Here is a 27,099-nt window from a genome sequence, read left to right as displayed (position 1 = left end):
ACTCAAGCTTCGTGACTCTATATAGTAGACTGTGATCTTACATAGCACAACTTACACCATAATGATTTAAAAACGGTTTTCAACCCTGTATTAATTGACAGTGTTACAGGAAGGTATTTCACAGCTAGTGCAAAAGGCACGAAATTAATCTGAAAATAAGATCAAATTAATGCCTCAGTCATGTAACAAACATGATACAGTACGACAACCCCGATTATGACAATTCATTGCAAGCATTCCGGTAGCTCTGTGCTTGCTCGCACATTACAAAGTTCAGGATTCTGATACTGTTGAGGAATAAGTTTTTTTTTAATTAATTATGCTGGTTATTTATCGTTTACCATCATTTTGTGTCACTGCACGATTTATAAATATTCATTACTATTAAGAATAGATCGATTTTCATCGCATTTTTTCAAATACCTTTCGTATTATAAGAACAGTCGAAGTAAAATGCATTTCAATAAGAATCAAAGCTATCTCGCGTGTACCACTGCTTTGGAGCACTGAGTATGTGCAATGCTTTGATTCTAGAATTCGGAAAATTCAGGTGGGCCATTTTTTTTTTTGGAACTGTACTTACTGATGTAATGTTGAAACTGTACTTTTTTTCACAGAGTATACATCAGTTTTGGATGAAAAGAATGCAAGAATACCTCGAGCTTGCAAAAGAAGTTCTTACATTTTTGTTAGCATTTGTAAACTCGTATTTACACAGTCTTTGATTGCCATCAAAACAAACGCGAGAAATCTCCTTGAAATTGAGAATGATATTAGTGTGTGTATCGAACACAGAGTTCAGATTTAAGAAGCTACTCTCTCAGAAATAGGCACATTCATCGTATTAAATATTTTTTTACTTTATAACTACTATAACATTAATTTATTTTCAACGTTATGTTTCTATATACAGCATAAGTATATGTTAATAAGGCGTTCTTTGTTTTATTTTTCAAATCATCTCGCAACTCCCCTCAGGTCTTTACACGACACTTTGGGAATCACTGCTCAAGAAAATAAAATAATTGTTAGTGCATTTAGATGTATTTTTAATCCCTTAACTTTTATCCATGTAAAAATTTCCTGTGAAACATACAGAAAAGGTAATATTCACAAATATCACTGAACAAAAAATTTTTACTTTTTGTCTTGCTCCGGATTAAAAATAGGTGAATATTTGTAATGTGTGCCCTAAATCTGAATTTAAAATCGAAATTGCCCCATCACGTATCATTTTCCGGGGAAAATGAATTGAATCTTTTATGAAAATTACAACACACTAGGGACTCAAAATGCCTCATAATACTTTAAAAATGTTTACTGGTTACAAAAATGATGTTACATAGTTTAAAACAGAACAACAATAAAAAATATTTCACCTGTATAATGAGAAAAATCTCGGAATTTAAACTTACATTTAAAATAATTTTCGGGATGACTTCTGTTTATAATTAAACCCGGGACTGCCTTTTACAAGGAACCAACAATTGTTTTATTTTAGTAGGTTATTTTACGACGCTTTATCAACAGCTTTGGTTATTTACCGTCTCAATGAGATGAAGGTGATAATGCCGGTGAAATGAGTCCGGGGTCCAACACCGAAAATTACCCAGCATTTACTCATATTGGGTTGAGGGAAAACCTCAGAAAAAACCTCAACCAGGTAACTTGCCCCGACCGGGAATCGAACCCGGGCCACCTGGTTTCGCGGCTAGACGTGCTAACCGTTACTCCACAGGCGTGGACCCAACAATTGTCTGCAAGCATGCTGGATGGTGATCTTCCTTTATATCGCCTTTCCATTTCAGATATTTCTTGATTAAATCTTTTTCCATGCTCGTTGCTTACCGCTCCAAGGTTAGGAGGAAAGAAATCCAAATAAGAATGTAAAAAGTGTATTTTGAGAGACATATTACACTCCATTTTCTCATATGTACTTAACATGGTTTCCACAACAAGTTCTATGTAGTTGTCTGCCCTAGAATTTCCAAGGAAATTTGAGTAAACATCTTTGAAAGCGCTTCATGCCATTTTTTCTGTAATGGAAAGTTTTTCCTCAAACAAAGAGTCCGCCATAATTTTGTGAATTTGTGGACTGATGAAAGTGCCCTCTTTTAATTTGCATTCATTCAAAAGGTAAACTTTTCTTTTTAATACTGAAAACCGCACCCTTGTTTGTTCATTGCGTAGACCTCACTTTGAACTGTTAAGTACAAAAGAACATGCCAACAACCATAAGAAACCGAAAATAAGTTATAAATTCATAAATGCATTAGCTTTTGATTTGGTTTACAACTCCTAACCTGTGCCAGATGTTTCCTGGGAGAGCACTTATCGAAAAGTGAAATCATAGCATATCTTAAAAACCTTACATGATACGAAGAAAAGAGATACATTTTTGGATTCAGCACACACCAAACCATAAGGGACATATTGTTTTAAGTTGGAGCAAAATTCTTGTTCAGTGCAATTGATTTCCTATGTTTAATCCCAAGTATAGTAAACTGTGTTACACAATGTGTATAGTTTCATCATAACACGTTTCAGGGCATTTATAATCAACGAATCATTAGTGCTCATTTCGTTGTAGGAATTGGTAGCATACCTGATGCAGTATTAACAGCTCTGAATGATCACAAGGATCTCGGTATACACTCAGAAATGTTCAGTGACGGAGTTCTGAATTTAGTTGAGTGTGGAGCAATAACAAACCACAAGAAGTCGATGCATAAGGGGAAAATAATTGGAAGCTTTATGATTGGAAGTCAAAAGTTGTATGATTTTGTTGATGATAACCCCTCCATTGGTAAGTAAAAATAAAGGGAGCGGAAGCTGATATGTTTGTGAAATATTCTATAAGTCATTCATTTGAGATCAATTATTTATTTAATGAAAGAAGTGCATAGAACTTATGTACAGTAGTGGCAAAAAAAACTGAACCGACCCTTGCAGCTGATTTCAGAGTCACAGATTCAAATTTTGCTAGTCACAAACACATTTGACTGCCTCCGTTGTCTGTTTGTCAGCATGCTGGCTTGCAGATCCGGAGGTCCCGGGTTCGATTCCCGGGCTCGGCTCCCGGTGAATTTTTCTTGAAGAAGAAAAAATTACCTGGGTGTCTAGAGTCTGGAAATTTGTATGAATGTGAGTGTGCCGGGTTAATATTAATTAACCAATCTTCAAAATATAAAATACATCAGGACTGTCGCTGGGCAGTAATCTGAACACACGTTTCAGCGTCACATTGTTGACAAGTAACTCCATCTGTTAGCACAACCATAAAGCATCTAATAGATACTATAGAGTTACCAACAACGAAAAAAAAAAAAAAACACATCCATCTTGTATAATTAATTATAACAATGAAATTTATTGCATTTGTTTGATTCTTACCGTGTTTTGTTTCCTTCAGTGCCTCAAACTTTCAGAATAAAAAACTTTGAGTTTTATTTTCATCTGACATCAGTATTACATTTCTACCTCTATTCGGCAAAGATAACTGCGTATTTTTACATTAAATAGCAGTCCATACCTCTGGCTTCACAATCCATATTGAAATTACCACAGTTTGACACAATTCACAGCACAGGATTCTTTTGTATCAGCTACAAGAGTCTGTCCGTTTTTTTTTGTCACTACTGTACATGGAAATCTACCACATAATATTAATAGCAATGTGTGTATATATACTGTGTGTGTATGTATATATATATATATATATATATATATATATATATATATATATATATATATATATATAAGTTCCAAAGATGAAATGTTGGTAAATTAGATATTGGATGCTCAAGAAAGTGCATGAAATGTTGGTAAATTAGATATTGGATGCTCAAGAAAGTGCCTGTTTTATATGAATGAACGTTTTGAGAATCTGAAAACAGATATACATAAATTATTGAGTTTCATATTGCCTATTTTTATCTTTCTCACATAAATGTCTTTGTTTATTGCCTTAGTGTTTAACATTTATTTTTAAAAATTACTAAATTTTATAGATATTCCAGTACCGCTTTGCTATAATTTTCCTTTGTATTTGATCCTCCCCTAAAAATGTCATTGTTTTCAAAATATTTTATTGAATGAATGAAAAATCGAAAGAGAATTGGGAGGACAAATTTAAAAGGTACGCAAAACGCGTCCTTGCAAGAGGTTGGGGGCTGTACAAAACTAAATATGTGAGCTCCAAGCCTGTTGGCCACTAGTCTCACTCCCGGTTACACTGCTCCACTGAAGGAGGTCTAGAAAATTTTGAAGGGGAAGCCGAAATTGGACGTAATCTCTTAGGTACCACATACGCGAGGGGGACTAATATTTTATTAAATTTTGCTGTGTTTATATTCCCCCTATAGATTGTCCTCTGTATTGGTAGTTAAAACCTACCATCCACAAAAAAGGAGAATTCTTTATTTTTTGTCATATTTGTCATACTACTGTTTTGTAAATTTGGCTGAATTTTGAGGTCATGTTCCACTCCATGACTTACTAATCTTTCTTAACGTTGTCGGAAATCTTACATTGGTCAATAAATGTGAAATGGGACCTCAAATTAAACTCTCTTTCTTATTAATTTTTCCAGAAATGCGTGAAATCGACTATGTCAATAATACACATATAGTTGCAAATCAAGCAAAAATGACTGCAATTAATTCATGTATCAGTGTGGATCTAACAGGACAAGTAAACTCAGATTCTATTGGAACTAGAATGTTCTCAGGTATGGGTATAATTTTATTATAACATAAAGAATTTCTTTTGCTTCTATATCAGTTGTTTGTGTGGAGTTATGGAATGAAATGCAAGTACAAAAGAAAACAATATTACACTTTTTTACTTACTGCTGTTATCCGTATTTTGAACTACAGTGAAACCTCTCGTTACGGACACCTCCAAGATACGGACACTCCTCATATACGGACAGATTTTTATGTCCCAACTGAAATAATATAGAAATAATGATAAATTTAACTCTCGTTTACGGACACTCTCAGACACGGACACGGACAGCTGTTTCACAGTCCTAAAGCTTGCTTTATCTCCTGACTGCGGATAAAATTTGAATTTCAAGACCTAATGTGTTACAAAAATGGAAAATTTTGTTTTGATAGCTGTACAGAAATTCCTTAACATGAAAGAAGACAATAAGGGTCTCGTAGGCTACCTCTAGCCCAACCGGCTAGCCCTTGTTAGCTGCAAGAGGGTGGATAAACAAAGTCATAAAATTTAACCTGTCTGATGGGTCCAAGATTTCCGCGATCGTGAAATTGTATTCGACACATGATGGGGTTAGTAGGATTATTCTCTTCACTTCAATCAGTTGTTCTGTTTCGAGAGACATGGCACCTGAACGTAAAGGTTGAGTTGAAAACTGTAAATTACAGTACTGCATAACTGTAGAACTAGAATAAAACTGCATGTACTGTATTTTTCTTTTTCGGTCTTATCTACTGTAGTTCAAAGTTGCAAAGAATTAACTGTAGTACAGTAGACTGTATTTAGAATTAAACTACACTAATACATTTCATTTAAAGTGTGAAGGGATACATAATGAATATTATAAATTTACTGTTAGATTGGGGAGCCTCCCTCCCAATAAAGGACACCTCCCAGATGCGGACAGATTGTTACGTCCCCTCGATGTCCGTAAACAAGAGGTTTCACTGTATAGTAATTACTGATTTGAATATATAGGTCTATAGCATAATTTGAACTTTGGTAAATAATTTTCTGGGTTCTACCAATGTTGATATTTACTTTCTTGGCTCATTCGGTCTGTTTTCCCAAATAAGTTTTTCAACATGTTGAATCTTTTATACGTTGACAGAAGTCACAGAACTTGCAACATGTGGCAGGTGCGCCCATCTTTGATTTGCACCACTCAAAGACTACCGAACAAAATAAACAGTTTCGTCGTCCATTTTAACTGCTTTTTTGCATATCTACACGACTGAACTTTCACTTATTTGTTGATGTGTACTTACGCTATTAACATAACAGGAGTTCTGCAAGTCCCTGAAATAGGGATCAGATGCCCAATGTGCATTATTTTTTTAGCAACTCTCATATTTTTGCATCTACATATCCATATTACTTGAACTAAATAAGATTTAGGAGCATTGTGTTTACAAATACATCTCCACAATCACTCACTGATTTACTCATTTTTCACACACACAAGGAAATTCACTGAACTTCCATTTTCTTTCACTCGTTAAATTCAGTTAATTAAACAATTCAATCACACACATATATCTTGAAATTTTATACGTATGTAATTGGGAGACCTGCTAAAAATGTAATATTTCTCCTGCTGAACGGTTAATTATTAAGACATGAAAAGTTAGAAATATGTTGGACATCCACGAAAGTTTTCTTGATTCTTCAGCGCTTATCAAATATGTATGCCATTTAAATTTGTTAATAATAATTTTATGTGATGTGAATATAATATTTATTACAGTATTTTGTAACATTCTCAGATTAACTTAGAACTATTCTTGTAGGATTTGGAGGTCAGCTTGATTTCGTTCATGGTGCTGGAATTGCTTCTGATGGAAAAGGAAAACCTATCATTGCCATGCAATCTGTAACTAATAAAGGTGAAAGCAAAATTGTTCCATATCTCAAACAAGGTACTTCACAATATATTAAAAGTATATTAGCTATATTGTATTAAGTAGTTTTAATCCAGTGTTACTGTGGAGTGTTTCTTCAAGGGTTAGAATATTTTTGCTTGTAAGATATTCTTGAGTGCATGTATCCTTATCTATACTAATAATAAATCTGTAACCAAAATTTTTCTAGTAATTTTCGATTTTCCAAAAATAATTGGTGTTGACATGTATAATTAACCATCTTGAAACCGAAAATCGCTTTTTTGAAATTTTTGTTTATATGTCTGTCTGTATGTTTGTTACCTTTTCACGCGATAATGGATGAACCGATTTATATGAAAATTGAAATATAAATTAAGTTCGTTGTAACTTAGATTTTAGGCTATATGGCATTCAAAATACTTTATTTAAAAGGGAGGTTATAAGGGGGCTTGAATTAAATAAATCGAAATATCTCCCTTATTATTAATTTTTGTGAAAAATGTTGCATAACAAAAGTTTCTTTAAAAATGATTTCCGATACGTTTCATTCCAAGTAAAATTTTGATGAGACCAAATTGCACCAAAAACGGATGTTCTCTGAACCAATTGATACTTTAATTATTTGCATGTAATAACAATAAAGAAATATGTTAAAGGAATTATCATTGCACTAAATGAGTGGTTTCTGGACCAAAATGATCGCATTTTAATTATTTAAATACAATTTAAATTAAGTGACATATTAAACGATTTATCCTTCTATCAAACACGAATGTTCCTTGGACCAGATGTCCTATTTTAATTAAGTAATTACTTTATATTTATTTCTAACAAGTGCAGCGGAGCGCACGGGTACAGCTAGTTATAGATAATGTTTTCATGTGGCAAGCCTGTGATCCAGGCAGAACAGTGACTTTTCTCCAGGTACTCCGGTTTCCCTGTGACATCCAACAATACCGCATCATCATCATCAATTAGGAGTATAATGTGGACTGACCACCTGTGGTCCACACTGTATTGTCCCTGATGAACTAAGTGGTTTATGCCTCTCAGCACTAGTGATATCTATGAGTCACCTTCGTTGTCAGATCGAATAAGCAGCGTTTTTCATGTGACACACTAAAGGTATAGTTTAAAATCCTACAGCACACTCATATAATCTGAAACTGTGATTTCCAACTAATGGGGAATTTTGAGGGTTTAGGAGGGGATGAGGGCTATAAAATACAAACAATGAGACAAACGTATATGCATGAGAAATATAACATTCCCACTAGTCAGTGAAATGTTTCTGGTCTTTTGTTTGGTGCACGTGGCACACTCCCTAAATTCACATGTGATATTTTAAAAGCACTCGGACTCCGATTTTTTGAAATTCAAAAAAATTTGTTGAATATTCTTAAGGATTCAATCCAAATATTACATTACCATTTATATTTTGGCCATTGATGATTGTGTTGGGTTTGCATTTCTCTGAATTTTTTATTAAACAATTCCTGACTTTCTAAATTATTCTGTAGTGCTTTTATACTGGATCTTTATGGTCACCCTCATTGAGGGCAGATTATTTACTTTAAATATTTATATAAAATAAAATATTTTCAATTTTATATGCATTACTTTTAGTCAATATAGGACAGAATGATAGATTAATGAATAGTAATTTTATTTATTTATTTTATTCCATAGATCTTACATGAGCAATGAAGCTTTAAGATGTGGAACAAGTCAAAATTTTACAATATTACAATTACAATTTTTACAAATTTTTACAGTTTTACAATTTAGTAATTTTCTACAATTTTGTGCAATTTTTTACAATATTTTGGCGAGATGTAGTGAGATGAGGTGAGGTCCGAGGATTCGCCAAAAGATTACCCGGCATTTGCCTTTTGGTTGGGGAAAACCTCGGAAAAACCCAACCAAGTAATCAAATCAAAGGGGTTGATGCCAAGTATTCGCCATAGACCATCCGGCTTCAGTCCCACAGCTGGGGAAAACCTCGGAAGAAAAGATTTGGAATTCTTCGGTTTCATCCATGGGTCAGATCCCCCATTATTCGAAACACTAATGCTATCCTTCAAAGCTCAAAGAGCACATGGGACAAAAAAGTTGAGAAGAGAAACAAAATACGTATTATTCACAAATAGAACTAACACATCTTTTGTATTTTTATTTGAAATTTATGACAAATATAAAATTATACGTTAGAAAATTATTACAATGCAATATTAGTGTGGTAATACTCGTACTATGGTATTATGCTTGTTTTCTTAATTTCCTATTTATAAAATATGAAAACACAGTATTATTACGTGCTTTGCAAAGTTATATTTTAATGTACGCTTTTTTTCATCAAGACAAGTAAAATACGATATTTTTTAAGATTCATATGATATTCTAACTTTAGTGACGTGGCAACCCAGGCTGCGTATTCAGTCATTCTCTTCTCAACCAATTGCACATTATGCTCACATGGTGAAAAAATAATAATCATGAAATTATTCATACATCTTGATTACACAACTTTTAACACTGTATCACTTTGGAATATGTATGATAAGACTTTCTTGTGTTAAATTCTACAACTCTAACATAATAGACAACATAATACGTAAGATAAAACATAATCACAAAAAACATAAGAATTCAACACAGACACAAGAACACAAAAAATATATCACACTAACATACGAAAACAAAAACACACACAAAATTGCAACCTCATTCAAGAAATTAAATTACAACATCGCATACAGAACAAATAACACTCTACAAAAACGTTACAAGGAACACATCGCAAATGCTAACCACATCCACAGAGACATCAACACAGACATGGAAATACTACATATCCAATCAAAAAGCCAGAAACTAAACACACTAGAACAATATGAAATATACAGACACACGAAAACACACCCCAACGAAATTCTCAACACACAACTCAATTTCAAAACAGATACACTCTTTAACTCTACACTATACCACACGAACGCACCCTCACAGGAAACAGAACAAGAGGCGCCAAGACCAACAATGACCTGTTCTGAAGATGACCCATAAATAGGTCGAAACATTTAAACAAGGTACGTTAGAATTTAACACAAGAAAGTCTTATCATACATATTCCGAAGATGAAATTATCGTCACAATTTTATATGCAAGTGTGATATTTTATTAATTTTTCACGAAATATTTTAAAAACGTTCACCAAAAATACATGGTCCTATTACCATGTTCCTTCATCAGTTCTGCACACTGAAAGAAGCTACTGGTTCCATTTATTCAGTTTTCACACATACAGTTAAAGTTCCGCCAGGGGCAACAGGCACTATTATGTTTAGGCATTTCGTGTTGACGTAGGTTGCATGGCATGCTCCTATCTCTGCGAATTTTGTGAACTATTGCTTCCTTGTGGTTGTCATGTAAGTAGTAGTGCGTAGAAGAAAATGATCACGCGGAAGAAATACTTTTGCTGAGTGATTAGCAAAGAGAATAAAGTTAAAGGGAATGCAAAGGTGTCTGTCCATTGCACTGCTATAGTTGTCTTCCATTCCCGTACAGGTGCTGGAGTTGTGACCACGAGGGCTCATGTGCAATATGTTGTCACAGAACATGGAATTGCTGATCTGTACGGGAAGTCTCTAAGTCAGAGAGCATATGCCCTCATAAATATTGCTGATCCTAAGCACAGAGATTTTCTCACAAAGGCAGCCTGTGAACGACTGAAAGTCTTGCCATCACCATGAACAAGTGTTTTTGTATGATGTATTAACTGTACTGCTAAATGTGGCGATTATCTTAATATATTGAGTTCAATATATTGTTGTCTCTTGTTTCCTGTGTTTTCCTGTGTTATTGTAAGAAACGTATTGTGAAATAAAAATTTCTGAAATTTCTACATGCAATTTATTATTCTTTTTATAAATATAGAAAGATAACACAGGCCTGCGAAATTAAATTTTTGTTTTGCGGCCTCTAATCTAATTTTGGTGTACTGAATTGAAATTTGCTTACAATTTTTTTCGTCTCACGTACGGGTTTTTTTTTTTTTTTTTTTTTTTTTTTTGGTATGCAAAACAAAGCAGAAGAGAAAATAGTTTTTTCCCACGGTATGTTGGAAATTTCGTGATTCATTTTAAACTGTTGTATCCATAAAATTGATTTATCATGTTTTGCAATGTTTCGCGCATTTTAAAGTGCATTTAAGAAATAAATTGCTCAAAATTAATTATTTTATTTTGCCACCGTAGTGGCCACGAAACAAAAGTAAAAATATGAAAAAGAAAACTGCTTCTGATGAGACATACGCACAACATGTCTCATCTATCTCGTTATAAAGCTTTTAGAACTAAAGTTGCATATTATCAATTTCAATGTAAATACATTGCACAGGCCTGCGACAATATTGTAGTACAGAATATTTTATGTGATAAATGTCAAATCGAATTCTGTTTTTGCGTATCAGGTACAGATTATACACAATTCTGTATTTAACATAAAACCACAGTCTAGTATATACAGTCACGAAGCTCAATAGTAAATATGCATGTATAGTAAATATGCATCCATTCCTAACCACTAGGATCGCTAATATCGCCTCATTACAGACAATGCGAAATAGTACAGTCCATCTGCCTGTTTGTGTACAACAATTTGCCCGAAACTATGGTCAGCTTTTGTCCATTCACTAACTACAAGTCAATTTATTTGGGAATGATTCAAATGAAATATAGCTGTAACAATAATTTTACTAAAGAAATTCGTATTTATTTTAAATAAAAAAAAATAAAATGGCGATGAATTGGAAATGGACCCAAAAATTGTTTTTTTTTTTCTCCTTGGACGAGAGGAAGAGATGAATGAAATGAGCTGCGAATATGTTCCCTGACTCCTATGATCCGGAGGAATTAACTGTTAACCTCTGCAGTTGAAAGCATTGTTAAATAAAGTATCACCACTACTATATACGAAAATAAATCGCTTTGAGAATTGTCTACAATATCGTTTAGGAATGCAGAATCTATTAAAACATAAAAAGTGCAAGCTGTTTACATAAAAACAAAAAAAAAAACTCACGATCAAGAATGACGTCTAAAATATTGTTATAAATGTTACGATGCCAATCAAAACAAAGCATTAAAAATCAATTATAAACATTTATTGCAAAAGATAGATACAGTGCATACATTTTATCTTCTTCCGCTCGCGGATGTAGAGCGGACGCGGCAGTGCACAGTGCAGCTATGCATATGCGAACAGAGCAGAGTGAGATAAAATGTATGCACTGTATTTTAAGTTCCCTTGTTACGGAAGTGTTTCCTGTACACCCAGTCAAATCGAAACAAGGAGTTAGAAAATGAAGTGTTCCAATGCCGTGTACGGTCTCGTCACAATTATACCTATCTTTATGTTACCATACAGGGTGTTTCAAAAGTAATGGTAAAACAGTTACAGATGAAAAGTACAAACTAACCCAAGCAAGAAAAAAAGCTCCAGTACACATTGGTCCGCAAATTAACCGTTGTCGAGTTAATGCACATTTTTTGTTGAGGTCTCTCGCTGACTAAGAGCAGACGTGTAGATATCCCTAACTGAATTCTACCTAGAGGTGTTCAAAATGCTGTCCGTGCATCTGAACGCAACGTTGTTCTCTTCTCTGTAGTGAGCTACGAATGCTCTCGGGCAGTAATTATATGCACTGCAGGTTTTCCACAGACCTACCGGCGATCCTTTTGAGAAATCGGGCGATTTACTGCTACTGTAGTAAGCTTTGCTCTTATCGCTGTCAACACTTAGGTCATAATTATAAGGGGCCCTTTTAATGTTACTGTTATTCACAGAAGATTCTTTCCACAGACGCCACATCTTCCATCACGTTTACCTTCATGGTATGTACGTACATTAGAGGAGTCAAGACCTGCCCTGTGATTTTATCATGTGCCGTGTCTATATCACCAGGATATGGAGGTTTTAATCTGAGATGAACTTTCGTATCGGTAGATTCGTATAAAACAGCCGTGGCGAAAATGTGATTGTGCGCCGAGTCACTGTGTAACCTGCAACGTGCATAGCACCTAAGGAGGGAGGAGGAAACCCGAAGGGGAAGTGAAGCAACTGTCTGACTTATTAACGGATTTCATTTTCCTTACGTCGAGCACTTACATACAGTTTTATACAGTACAAGGCTACAAACTAATGTTTAGTACGTGTAACGAAGAAAGAAATGAACAGTGAAACATATGACACATTATCGCAACCTAAAATTAACTAGCTTCAGGATGTTTCTGCGACAGAGTTTCAAAATCAGGAATGATGTCACTTACTGCCAGTCGTAGTTGATCACGAAGGTATTTGTCTGTCAGTCGTGATCTAAATTTGGTTTTTACTATTTTCATTGATGAAAATAATTTTTCACAAACAGAAGTTGTAGCGAACATGGCTTCAAAAAGAAAGCGAAAGAACGAAGCTTCGGATATTTATTTTTTGGCAAAGTTTTAAAAAGTTCAACATTTGTCAAGTCCTTACATCTAGCTTTCATTTATCATCACATTGTAAATCAGTGAGTTTAAATTGAAGATCTAACCGCATTATTCGTACATCTGCTGAAAAAGGATCGACGTACAGAGATAATAATAATAATAATAATAATAATAATAATAATAATAACAACAACAACAACACTTAACCTTTTAATGTTTCATGAGTGAGATGTAGTATAATGCCGTTTTATGTTATACAACCGTTTTCCTCGTAATACTTGTGAACAAATCATACATTTAATATTCTCATCATATTGGCAGCAAAAAATGTGTCCTCCCATCCTACTTGAAACTTTCGTTTTTGTAGATGTACATGTATTCGAGAGAGACATTGCGATGATATGCCACTCGCAGATCAGAGACAAATACAAATGAAACGGAGTTTGACTCCAGTGAGTGAGAGGGTGGGGGTTGTGGGAGGTAGAAGGCAAGAGAAACCATTGCGAGCCACAATGTGCTCGTGAGTCAGATATTCGCCACGGCTGTAATATAGCTTATTCTTTTTCCTCTCACACAGCTCGCATACCAGGTCTCGCCTCTTCACCTGTAGACTACATTCAATCTGCTCCAATTTGACCTAACCATACATTGCTGCCTACTGTGTTTACTCGAGGCTCGTGCCTCCCCCTCCTTAACACACCCCTCCATTCAATCAGCCGGTCGAAATAACTCCGTCCGTACTGCACACCGTGTTCGAACCACTTCGTTTTCGTCTGTTGACCGGATCAATTCTTATACTCTTGGTAGGACTGTAATTTCCTGTTGTGGTAAATAATTAACCCGTAAAACGTGTGATGTTACTAAAGTTTTGTTTAACGAAACATTCATCTTAATACAATTACGGTTAAAATATTCATATTAGGAAATAAACACTTTAAACTAGAAGATGAAGAAGAAGAGGAGGTGGAATATCTTCTGGAGCATTAGGAACGGAAGAAAACATCAGGTAATGCAATAATATAATTAAAGTTAAATATTGTAAAACTGTTCCTTGGTTAACGTCCATGTAATTTCCTGTGAAGATGAGCTTGGTTCATGTTAATGTGGCACTGTTATAGATAACTGTAGGTTTATGAATATTTTATTGTCGGTAAAATTTTACATCTTAGTAAAAGTAAAAAAAAACGTATCTCGCAAACGAATTTCACAAAGAAGATGACAGTCTTTGCACGCAGTAATAATTATGATACCGGCAGAATGGCCGCACATCAAACCTAGTTTTAAGTAACCTCATAAGTATTTGTACGAAATACAGGATCCGATAGACGAACGGGCGATTATAAAGGGTTGGTTATCGACTCAAGAATTTATTTTTTCAAATGACATACGTGCGATCACGAAGTATTCTGCCATTTATTTCTTGAAAAGCGACTATAATTGAAATGGAAATGAATCGATTATTTTTAAGACCCCGTAAGTTACAAATTTTGTCATTTTCGTTTTATGTAAAAAAATGAAAGTCGCAACCTAGACGCGTCATTTTATGTTGGAATACCAAGTCTGGTGTATAGAATGGCTGTGAGAACAACGCATATGAAGAGCACAGGAAAAGAAGGTGCTTAGTCTACTTTACCAAATTTTTCAGGAGAGCAATTTCAAAGTTTGAAACCAAATTCCATGGATACTAACGGAGAAAATTAAGTCAGTATGGAAGAACAGGTTATATAAATGAAGTTTAATTTATGTTTGCATCCTTATTATTGAAAATTGCTGTTTTATTGACATTTATTTAAAGTAATGTCATAAGTTACAGGGAAAAAACGTACCGTAAACTGGGGTAAAAAGGATCACATGTGGTAAAGTGGATCATATGTGTATTGCCTAGATAAGGCAGCGCCACATGGATCACACATGAAAAGAAAATCTTTCTTCTATAAGTGCCACTAAAAATAGTTTTCTTTGCATGTGTGAACCATGTGGTGCTGACTTATCTAACAATACACATATGATCCACTTTACCACATATGATCCTCTTTACCCCAGTTTACGGTACTTCTTATGAACGGAGGAATTACTTTTAGATAAAATACCACAAGTAAAGTTGTCTTCTTCGGTAAACGTGTTTGTATTGTGTGTTTGTGCATAATTATGTGTGTATGAGTATTTTGAATTAACATTCAGCATTTCATATTGTACAGTCGTACAGTGTGCAATAACGCAAATCTAGCTGGACAAAATTAATAACTTCTCTGCATTCAAACGGATTGTTATGAAACTTTGTACAGACCTTATAGATAGCACATAATTATATGTAGTTGCTTTCGTTTTGAAACTCCATAAGTCACAGACTTAAAGGGGTTTCTCAAGGTTTCACCGATATAAAATGCTTTCCCTGCAGTTAGTTGTTGACAAACTGGGTTTCTCAACCTATACGAATATATTTCACTGCTATAGAGTGCATTCCTTATGCCAGCTATTTGATAATATGACAGTCATTCATACATTAAATCAAGTTGTGTTTATTTTGGTGTAATATTCGTTCTGATTTTGTTCACGACGCCTACATATCTTCAGTGGATAACAGTGAGATAAATGAACCTGTTAGATAAAAATTATCGAAAAGGGTAACAAGATTAATATAGCCACTGTGATGCTAGAAAAAGAGAGCATATCGTACTTGCATAGCCTTCCAATAAATGTAAAGAAAATCGAGAATTTGAGAACATTTCAGGGATATTTCCTTATGAAGAGGAAATTCAAAGTTTCTCGAAGAGTGTATATGATTGAAACAAAACAGAAGAGAGATTAAACATTTTCTGTGTAGTTTCATGAATTTTTTTTCTTGTGTGCCTCAGCACAACTTGTTAATAATTAATAATAATAATAATAATAATAATAATAATAATATAATAATAATAATAATAATAATAATAATAATAAACTGCCCCCCATTGATGGTAGCCGTTACGGACTCAGATATCCTAAAAAAATTATTATACATATGTAAACATAGATATTAAATTTTAAAGAGGGGAAACAGAAAAGGGTGTGAAAAATTACAATTGCTATTAATGTGGCACCATGTGATTAATTAGGATTTGGCAGGATTTTTTAACACAATTATCACAATGTCATCCCTCAGAGATGTTGGCAGAGCAAACTGCCGTCGAAATTCTTCGAAAAAAGCTGGTATAGTCCCTTGAGCACCTATGAGCAAGCCGAATACCTCAACGTGAATTAAGGCATATTTCAGCTTGAAATAGTTGACTGTAGGCTCATAGATCGACTCCTTCTCAAGGTGGACCTCGGCTGACTGATGACATTCTACTTCAAAACGTATCGTGGGGTCCACAATGATGCCCTGTTTAGTGTCAGCATTGTACGCTGAAATATCTACTCGTCTCGTTGACAAGAGACAGGAGATTTCTTCTTCTACTATCCAGCCCTTATTTCTTAATGCGGCAGCAATTTTGGATCTTACAAGATGATGTCTAGAGTTCCTCAAGAGCAATCCCTGTTCACAGAATCCCAAGACGTGTGCTAAAGTTTCAATCTCCGGGCACAATATAAGTAAACAAATTATTGCAACACAAATATGTTACTTTATAAATAGAGTCTGAATTTATTGGTTTTCTTAATATAATAAAAAAAATATTGTTCACTACTTCCGGTCCGGAGCTGGTTTCTCTGTGAGCGCGAGCGCGCTCGGAGAGAGACTTACTCCCAGCCCTGCGTTATACAGCCTTGTCCGAGTTACAGTCAACGTTTATTTTGATTTAAAAACGTTGTTAATGACACAGAAACCTTTATGAAATTGTTCAATTCCGTATTAATATCAGAATGCCTCTTCATATGAAGAGAAAATATATTGTATGCTCTTCTTTAATTACCTTATCATAAACCTACAGCATACTCAGCATTTGTAAACCGAAAAAAATTCAAACCAACACAATTGTAGCTTCATTCCTGAAAATGGGTGACATATTTTATTTATCGATGTATCCCTGATACAGTGTAGATCCCCCCCCCCTCCCCGTTACTGATGAATAGAATTGAGGCTTCGAGTCATTGCTGTGTGGTATTTCGCGACTATGTTGCAAACAAAACAGTGACTGCAAGAGAGGATGAAGTCTTCATCTTAACAAGTTCCTGACGATCTGGAGTTGCGCTCGGGCGCGGGTTCGATTCTCGCTTGGACTGAATACCTGGTTGGGTTTTTTCCGAGGTTTTCCCCAACCGTAAGGCAAATGTCAGGTAATCTATGGCGAATCCTCGACCTCATCTCACCAAATATCATCTCGCTATTACTAATCCCATCGACGTTAAATTAATAACCTCGTAGTTGATAAAGCGTCGTTAAATAACCAAGTAAAAAAAGTTTCTTCATGTCTGTCTCTATCAAGAGATACGTACATAAATACCATTTTGAGAATTGTGTAAACGTTTCTCGATGTCAATTAAGATATTAAATTTAGAAATGAGTACCGAAAAGGACATTTTTCTTGCAGCTGCAGATTTTATCTTTATTTACATTTTCCTTCCCACTGTAAGCTTACCGTGTATCATGTACATTTGAGCCAACAATAAGGCATCAGTAGTTACGCATGATTGATAAAGTTTTAATGAGGATCCGCCATTTATGACTCTTCTCTCACACCTCAAGCTCAGTGGCATTTTCTGTTACCTCGCACAGTTATCGCGAAATCTGTCGTCGTTTTTACTGAAGTACAGTAACTTCAGATTCTAAAACCTCTTTAGCAGGAAAAAGTTTATAAATAACTTAAAAATAAATACAAGTGCATTTTATGTCACGAGAGATGTTCAAAGTGTTCTCCTTCAGCTTCAATACATGTTTGACATCCCCGAAGATTGTTCTGAAATATTTAACTAATCTCTTCTTGCGAAATGTTCCAAATATCTTGTCGGATATTTCGCATAACTTAAAATAATAACTCGTAATATGCTATACACCATTCTCAAACAATTAGATAAAATATTAAGTTGCATTACACTGCGCACGAATGAGTAATCCCTTCACTGTTCTCAAACAATAAAGAAAAAACACTGTAGCTAATATTACATTACGCACGAATAAATAATTCCATCACTAGCTCACAATAGACGAGGTGAACTGCACGTATGCAACATCCAAAAATCGTCCTCGGAACTGCGGCAAATACGACAGGCGTACTGTCGGAGGCAACGTTTCTGTATGTCTCATGACGTCATGTACGGAGGACTGTATTTGCTCAACAAACATACATGAAATGTTGCTGTTGTAATTTTGTCCATTTAAACTTTTGTTGAGAATATAGTTACATAGTAAACGATGTTAAGTATTTAACTTTGTGATAAAAACAGACTTTCCAATAATTACCACAAATCCTGTGTACGCTAAAATTTGCTAGCACCTGTGTTACCCTTCAGTTTCATAGAAACGGCACGTAAGTGCTCATTTGGGGGATCATGCAACGGTGAAACATAGGCCTTGAAGGTACGGTCACACGTCGCTACTTTTGCAGCGCTGCAGTACAAAAAACTGCGCAACTCTTGTACTGCGACGTGTGAACAACGGTGCAACCCGAAAAGTAGCGGCTGCCGAACCTGCTGCCCGCTACTTTTTCATGCTGCGCGCAGCTTAAAAGTAGCGACGTGTGAACAGGGTTCTCAGGGTTGCAGCCGCAGCATTTTTGATATCGGTTTTGTTGAAACTTTTGCTGCGGTTGCAACCAGTGTTACCACCCAAATGTGCCAATGATACTTTTATTGTTTGGATATATTTTAATGTTAGATGTGATGAAAATAAATTATTTGTAACAGTTATTAAATACACAACACAGCCTGAGCTTAATTGCTGACGATATAATTCATTTTTTTAATTTTCCGTAGCGTAGTTCCAAACAGGAGGGTTGCCAACATTGATTACGTGAATATGCTGTTGGTTATCATTTAAGTATATAGGGGTTTTTAAAAGCTTTATAGTAAAAATTATGTCAATTTCTGAATACTAGATACGACAGAAAAGCAAAAAAATAGATAAGGAAGCTTTCGCATGAGTTTCTTAATAATGCGAACATAACCAAAAAATGTATATTGAGAAGTCAACACGGAGATGGAAACCTGCAGCATGACTGCGGCTGCAAAAGTAGCGCCTTGTGTGTGAACAGACTCGCAACCTCCAGTTGCAACTTTTGCTGCACTCGGGATGGCTTACGTGTGAACACGACACGCAACTTTTACAGCTGCAGTACAAAAGTTGCGCTGCAAAAGTAGCGATGTGTGACCGTACTTTAACTCAAATTAGAATGGATAAAAGCGACTCTAAGGATACATGATGAACTATGGAAAAACAACCCTTTAAATTCATTTCCCGTCCTTGTACTTACAACATCGTAGGCAACGGTTAAAATGGAATTCAAATATAATAATATGGCCTTAGTAGTAACAATTACGAAGGCAGTGGTAGTCTCTATTTATTTGTCTATGATTTTGTCTATGGTGATAGTAGCAATGTCAACAATGAGTAAAAGACAAAAAAAAAAAAAAAAAAAAAAAAAATCGAAACATGTTTTGATCTCAGACTGGAAATATGTATGTTTATAAATAATATTTTTATAACCTCTAAATATAAAATATAATAATTACTACGAGATTTACTAGTTTAATTCATAGCGGTGAAGGTCGTTCACAGCCTCAGGATTCAGGAAGATAAATTATTCTCAAGTACCGGGGAATTAAAATCATTAACATCACCAAAGAAAGAGAAACAAATAAATGTTCAAGACCCCAAGGAGAAAGTATTAGCTAGAAAATATGGTATTATATACCTTAATAAAGTTTACGGACAACATTATCCATCAAGTATAAAGGCATTCCGTAAGAAGCAAATTTTTCGAGCTGCATTTACTAAATGGAAATTGTATTGCTGTTCGCTCAGAGCTCGACGAAGGTTGGCCTTACGAGCTCATTGCTACAATAGATTTCGTTTACTTAAGAGCACATTTAAAGCTTGGAAGCTGTATTTGACTAGGAAGCAATTAAATATTAGCAAGAAAATGGAATCAGACGAATTTTATGCAGAAACTTCAATGAAGAGAGCAATAAAAGTGAAATTGTTACTCATGTACTATATACATTTCTTGACCGAATTACTGCTTTCAAGAAAAATGTTTCTCAAGTGGAGACTGTACACATTGATACATAAGTACGAGACTGCAACAGTGGTCTATGTGAGAAAACTTTCCAATCGCACGCTACTGAGGTCAGTAGTTAAACGATGGGAGCATTTCAGTCAACGAAAGGTAACTAACGTTATTGGTATGAAATTGTACTGTAATACGTTAATAACATTTCAGAAATAAGGTTAGGTTAGTTTCATTATTGAACAAAAAATTCTATGCAGTTGGACGTGTTAATATTTTTTTTTATTGTGTTGTGTGCACAATCATTTGTTCTAAACTAGAGATGGTTATTTTTTTTCTCGATATGCGAACTCTACCTTCTCACTAACAGTGTAGGTATATGGATTCCAAATTTCTGACCTTTCCAGTGTGTCATTAAGGATGTGATAGCCTATATAGCTTAAATAAGAGCATGCTTTACGTATTGCTGCTTTCCTATTTTAAAGGATTGGAGTTCTATCCTCAAGACCGACTATTCATAATGAACTTGTGATTTTCACCTCCTCTTCCAAATACACTTGCATAGTAGGGCCTACCTACAGACCGATTATTTAGTCCTGACAGCTCAGCGACTCGAAAGAGGGGAAGTAATAGGAGTGGGGAGAGTTCCGGAGTAGCGATAATGGCGAGTGGTCGGTAAAGGAATGCAGTACAGCTTAACTGTACTGGAAACATACCGCTATACCGCACGCATGACATCCGATCGCTCCGAAGGCAAGCGAGTGAATAACCCAAACACCCCTTGGCATAACTAAATGGACTCGCCCGACCCAGGCGCATATCGCCGGCGACTGTCAGAACTAAATAATCGTACTGTAACTTAGGATACGAACGTTTCTTTGCAAATTAATTTATTCTCGCCAATATATAATCACTTCATTACCTCACGACAGAGTATGACTTCTGCATTTGAAACATTTTCGGACGGATGAATAAATGAACGAATTAAAGTATGAAAGTGTTATTTAACTTATTATCATCAAATATTTTCGACGAAATGTTGGAGTTATTGCTCATAAGATACAAAACAACCCAGTCGTTCAAACTTTTCAGTATCGATGAGAATCCTGAAAAACCTAGTGTAGGCCTAAAATATTTGTGTAATTTACGAAAAGTCGGTAACACGAATATTATGTACGATCCCGTTCTTTATGTGTTTCAGTCTGAAAGGAAGAAGTTGAAACAGAAATGTGAACGTATTTACATGGTTCGTGTTACAAGGTCAACATTTATAACCTGGAAGAGATACGTGAAAAGTAGGACACTGAAGCACAAAATGTTGGATATTGGCAGAGAGATTCATAGAGAAAATGTATTGTATGAATGCTTCAACATCTGGAAGAGCTCGTAAGCATACGTTTCATTCATATTATAAATACAGTATATAAAAAACATATTTTATTATAAATTTGCCCGTGCGTCGTGGAAAGAAATGCTTAAATGCAAAAATATGGCCTGTGAATCAGCTGCAACAGACTCTCTTACTCCTGAGCCCTGAGACATTTGTTGTTTTATTTTTAAAGATCAATGTTCTACACTTTAAAAAAAGAAGTCACTGACATGAGGAAAAATTCTGAAAAAAATTCTGCAGGTCACAGTTAGGGCACAAATGCAGGTATATTATACTATACTTCGGGTCTCTGGACATCATCTTAGATCATAATCGTATATGAAGTATAGTAAAGGTCCTATTATACTCTCAGGACTCTGGAGGTTATGATACACATAGCCACGTGGTGTAAGTCGTCATGATTTGAATTGGCGATACGAAATGCCTTATACTTCGTGTCTTCGTGTGGGAAGAAATTTTATGTGAAGTTCGGCCCACTTAGCATCTTGATTGGAAAATGATGATCTCCAATGAGCAGCGTAATATAATTTATCAAGAAGAATCAATATGCCGACCACTCATTATCTTCGTGTCTGTCTGATAATCGTCCACCTCTGCTGCGAGAAAGTTGGCATGAGGCTAACAGTCGGCCGGTAGACTTGGCTCTATCTATTAGGACTTTCGCCACGGATTAATTACTTATGAGCAGAGACCGGAATCTTAGGCACTACTCTTTGAAGTTAAGTGAGTACGGGGTTTGTGCAATGAGCCAAATGATTTGACGAAGTGTAAGACCCGTAACACACTTGAAGAGTTTTCGCTGGCGAGAAATTTGTTGCGAGAAAGAGGCGAAGAGCCTTCCTCCACACACTTGGCGAGTTCTCGCTATCACAGATCACACCTCGCTATGATCATCTATGCACTGCCTTCACGCAGAAAGCATTTATCTGATTATAGTAATCACTCGTTGGGGGAAATATTATAGGTTTATGTATTTACGTATAATGTCGTACTTAAATATATAACCTGTAAGTATATTGTCGTACTTACAAATTATCTACGAACGCTATGTTGAATCTGAGTATTCAGATGATGAGGAAATGGAGTTACGTGAACATATTTTCTTAATGAAAAGAAAAAGTAGGCCTAAAATTAAAGCCAGAAATGTCTGAAAATCACAGAACGAGTTTTGGACACTGGTTTCGATTTGAATGATGATACGTTTAGGCGTTATTTCAGGGTGAATAGACCTCAGTTTTTTGCTATTCATGATATCATAGAGGATTCTTTGCTATGTTCTGATTAAAATTATGTAAACTGTTAAGACATGTAGATACAATATTTCAAATGTTTAATTAGTACTATTAAATCTCATCAAAATAATATATAGCCCTATTTATTTTCAGATAATCTGATATTTGTCTCCAGATTTCTTCTTTATGTTTCGTGTTTTTATAGTTTTCATCCCGTGTATCATATAAATAGGCTTACGGGTGACATCGTACAAGTTCGATAAGTTTCTGACTGCAATTATCAACCATCTTTCCTCATCAGCGAATAGGGATTATAAAGAATGGACACTTCGCGTCGGTACCTTTGATGTAGCCGGACTGATTTCAATGACCTTCAAGCCAGCTAAAGCGTGAGATTCTGCTTTCTCCCTAGAGTTGGCGCTGACATCACACCAGCTAGCAGTCGACACAGTGGAAATATAACACATAATTAATACATATAGGTACATTATGTACTCAAATAAAATAAATTGGATCCATAAAATAATAAATCCCTCATTAACTGTAATGTTTAGACTCTAGAGTTCCTTTATAATGAGAGTTGAGACGTTGACCCCAACAACAATTGAAATATGTAATGATTTGACAGCGCTGAAAATGGAAAAACAAAACTCTTACGAGAAGTAAAACCATATACCTATATTATATTATATTATATTATATTATATTATATTATATTATATTATATTATATTATATACAAATATTAAACGAATTCGATACGTAATTTTATAATGTATTATATTATTTTATAATATAATTTATTATATCTGAAATATAAAATATTATTATTACAACTTGTTTGTCACTGAGAAGTAAGGAAAAGCTGTTAACTTGAATTTATTTGAAGCAAAGCGTTACTGGATTATGCAATAAGGTAGACAATATTTGGATCCTGTGTCTCAACTCTGTTCTCAATTATTATCTTAGCGTATGCTCGATTACACTAACCTCTAGCGCTTGAAAGTGGAACTAAACGCTGGCGCACAGAGAAACAAAACACAGGAAAATTCTCTCAGTGTCCATTCTTTATAATCCCTATTCGCTGTCCTCATTTTCAATAAAAACAATACAATTCATCGCCACCTGTGTTATCTTTTTCTACATTCAATCGTCATAAAGAGTATAAATGTCAAACATCTTTGATAAATGTGTCAAGAAAATTCGCTGAGCTACCGATTCCTGCGAGAAACTCGCGCGAGGTTTTTGCCTCGAACGAGAATCTCTTCCAGTGAGTGGACGTCCATTTGAATCCATATTATCAATTTTTTAATTTTCTCGCTGGCGAAAACTCTGTAAGTGTGTTACGGGCCTAATGGTGTGTGGTGCTGTATGATGAGAACAGACGATTCCCGCACCAAGGACAACAAACACACACATAAAAGAATGATTTCAAGAGTAGGGCTGTGTTGTGTATTACAAAAGAATATATTATAGTCTTTGCTGTAAACTTTTAACTTAAAATGTTACTGCAGCAGAGGTACTATACTCTTAACAACATATTTAAGCCTATATTACAATAATATTTGATGTAAAATTTTAACTTAAAACACCGGTACAACTGTAACACAGGTATTGCCCTGAATGACATGTTTAAATCTATATTACAATAATCTTTTCTGTAAAATTTAACTTAAAATACCGACACTACTTTGACACATGTACTGCCCTTGTGTTCAAGTATACTTTCCAACAAAGTTTTTGAGTGTTTGGCCTCAATTTTGTTGTTGGAATGTTGGCATGCACCATCATTTCATACAGATCTCTGCTAAATTCCCCCGCTGACACTGAATTACTAGTCCAAGGAAGATCGTCAGACCCACTTAACTTTCTATCAATTTCAAATGGTTTATATGTATTTTTAATTATAGTGCTGCTTTAAATACCGTCTTTTAGAACATATTATATCAGGCTTGCATGAATTACACACAATTATGTCGCCACTTACACAGACATACTGTCTTTCGAATTCCTCTACCCATTTCTGTACTTTCGTACACTTGTTTTATGCACCTTTATTTTAACTAATAGGTCTAGTGCACAATATCATAAACATTCCTACACTGAAGCATACTGTACTTGTTTAGGAGTAAGGAACGTGTTGTAGAGTGATCCTGTAGTGCTCGTTACTTCTTGTGATGGTGAGCAGAGTCTCTTTGAAGGACGCGTGCCCGTATTGTATAACCCATGCAAACTTTTTTCCTTGTTAGAAGGGAGGGAGAGAACATCCCACGCACTACGACCTGAGGTCTATTGTACACCTCCCTGTATGAGATGAGTTGCGTGCCCACCGATCCTCTACGCGCACCGACGTAACTACTTGACCCCCTTAACGACCGGTCCCTACAGCCAACAGAATCCATATACCACTCCTGCTTCGGCAACCACCCAAGGCTCCCTTAACGGTCCGAGGCGGAAGTCCTCCCCCGAGAAGGTCGTTCACACTTATACTTATTCCAATGTTGTGGGACAGAGAAAACGGTCTTTACTTATGAGTAATATCTTACATTAGCGATACGTAATTAACACTGGTTCGAGTCCTCATGGGGAAGGATTTTTTTTCACGAAATTTCGGCCAATGTATGGGATAGGTGTTCACCCAGCATCGTGATGAATTTGGGGAATTACAATAGGTAGCTAAATCTGATTTCTAAAGCCATCTATAAAGCTATAATGGCTGGAGGGATTATCTTGCTAACCACACATTATTCTCATATTGGTTGATTCTGCTGAAGTATGTGGGCGTGAGGCCAGCAGTCAGATAGTTGGCCTTGGCCTCTGTGGACTGTTGCGTCACGCATTTTTTTATTTATGTAATTGTACAGTACCATTTCTAACTAAGTATGCAGCAGTTCAAGAGATCTTATTAACTTCTGCAAAATATGTGCTCAGAGGAAGTAGTACCAGTCTAATTTATTTCTTTAGCCTGGTATCTGCATTTCTACCTGCTACAGAAGAACATTCTTAAAGCATTGTATAATATAATTTAACATTAATCATGACAAAAATTCCCTCACACAATTACTGCTTTATTATTATCTTATATTAAAAATGTGTGTTTATTTTTAATTGTATATCGTAATATGCTATTTCAAAGTCGGTTTTGAAATTACAAGTTGCAAATATGTATTTTGTATATTTTATTACCCTACTTTTCTATGCCTAACTATAATAAAATTACATTTTTCAGATTCGTTAAAATTCGGATTGAAAGAAATGATATGGCCCAAGCATTATTGTTTAGTGAGATGAAGATGATGAAATCTAGTTTTAATCATTGGAAATATTATGTCATCTTCAAAAAAAGGCGACAGATTTACAACAAGAAAGCTGTGCTGCACTACAACACGAAATTAAAGGTTTAGTAATTGTCACCTTTAAGACATTGATTGTGAGGGACTCTTCATTACAAAATATCACAAGCGCATGATTTTGCATCCGTGTTCAAATCTAAGTGAGACAACGGTGAAATATATGAAAGATTTTCTCGGAGGGATACACGATACGTAAATCATTTTTATTACGTCATGTCTTTACTGAGCACTCAATTACCATCTCATTTTATTTCAGAGAAATATAATTAACAGTTTTATTAAGTATGCAAATACGAAGAAAAGATTTCAAGCAAGTAATATAATTATGCAAGAATATCGAGCGGTTTTTGTAAGTACATGTGCTTGGAAACGTTGGGAATTAGCTGCAGAAACAAGGGAGAATCTGAAAATGCTTCCGCAACTTAAAAAGGCGAATGATTTTTTCAGGTAAATGCCACACATGTACGGTAACATTCTATTCCATATTGAACGTGTATTTAGGCTAAGGACGACACACTTCTCTTTGTTTTTTATCTTTAATTCCTTCCAAGTGACGAACATTTCATATTATATTGAATATTAAATGTTAAGATACAGCCAAAACGTAACATTGTTGTAGTCATTAAAGGAAGTGTTATTTCTTATAGTTGGTGGTGGTAATGCTACAACTAATTATTACTAATACGGAGTGAACAATTTATCTCCTAACTGGATAGCGACAACTTTGGTTATTGGTGGACATGCTCCCATGTGCTAGTTACAAAGACAGCGCAATGTTTGTTATTCGAGAAACCACAATATCATATATTAATGTACGAGTAAATATTCTTAAATATAAGCAGACTGTTTTTCGTACTATATGGGACCCAATTCGTCAGTGAACAGGACAC

The 27,099-nt window shown here is 35.1% G+C and overlaps 2 protein-coding genes across 2 annotated transcripts in view; both read left to right on the top strand.

Moving 5' to 3' along the window:
• Window positions 1–10,504, top strand: part of LOC138697704 (4-hydroxybutyrate coenzyme A transferase-like) — a 32,889-nt gene extending 22,385 nt beyond the window's left edge. The window contains exons 6-9 of the mRNA XM_069823179.1: window positions 2,591–2,806; window positions 4,592–4,729; window positions 6,516–6,644; window positions 10,176–10,504. Coding sequence (XP_069679280.1) covers window positions 2,591–2,806; window positions 4,592–4,729; window positions 6,516–6,644; window positions 10,176–10,360 — 668 coding nt within the window. The 3' untranslated portion in view covers window positions 10,361–10,504. The remainder of the gene's footprint in view (window positions 1–2,590; window positions 2,807–4,591; window positions 4,730–6,515; window positions 6,645–10,175) is intronic.
• Window positions 10,505–13,788: 3,284 nt separating this feature from the next.
• The window catches only part of LOC138698800 (uncharacterized), a 28,855-nt gene continuing 15,544 nt past the window's right edge, over window positions 13,789–27,099 (top strand). The window contains exon 1 of the mRNA XM_069825025.1: window positions 13,789–14,099. The gene's annotated coding sequence lies outside the window, so the exon portion shown is untranslated. The remainder of the gene's footprint in view (window positions 14,100–27,099) is intronic.

Source organism: Periplaneta americana, chromosome 4 (genome assembly GCF_040183065.1).
Source record: "Periplaneta americana isolate PAMFEO1 chromosome 4, P.americana_PAMFEO1_priV1, whole genome shotgun sequence".
In the NCBI taxonomy this organism is placed as follows: domain Eukaryota; kingdom Metazoa; phylum Arthropoda; class Insecta; order Blattodea; family Blattidae; genus Periplaneta; species Periplaneta americana.
This window is presented reverse-complemented; position numbering and strand designations above follow the sequence as displayed.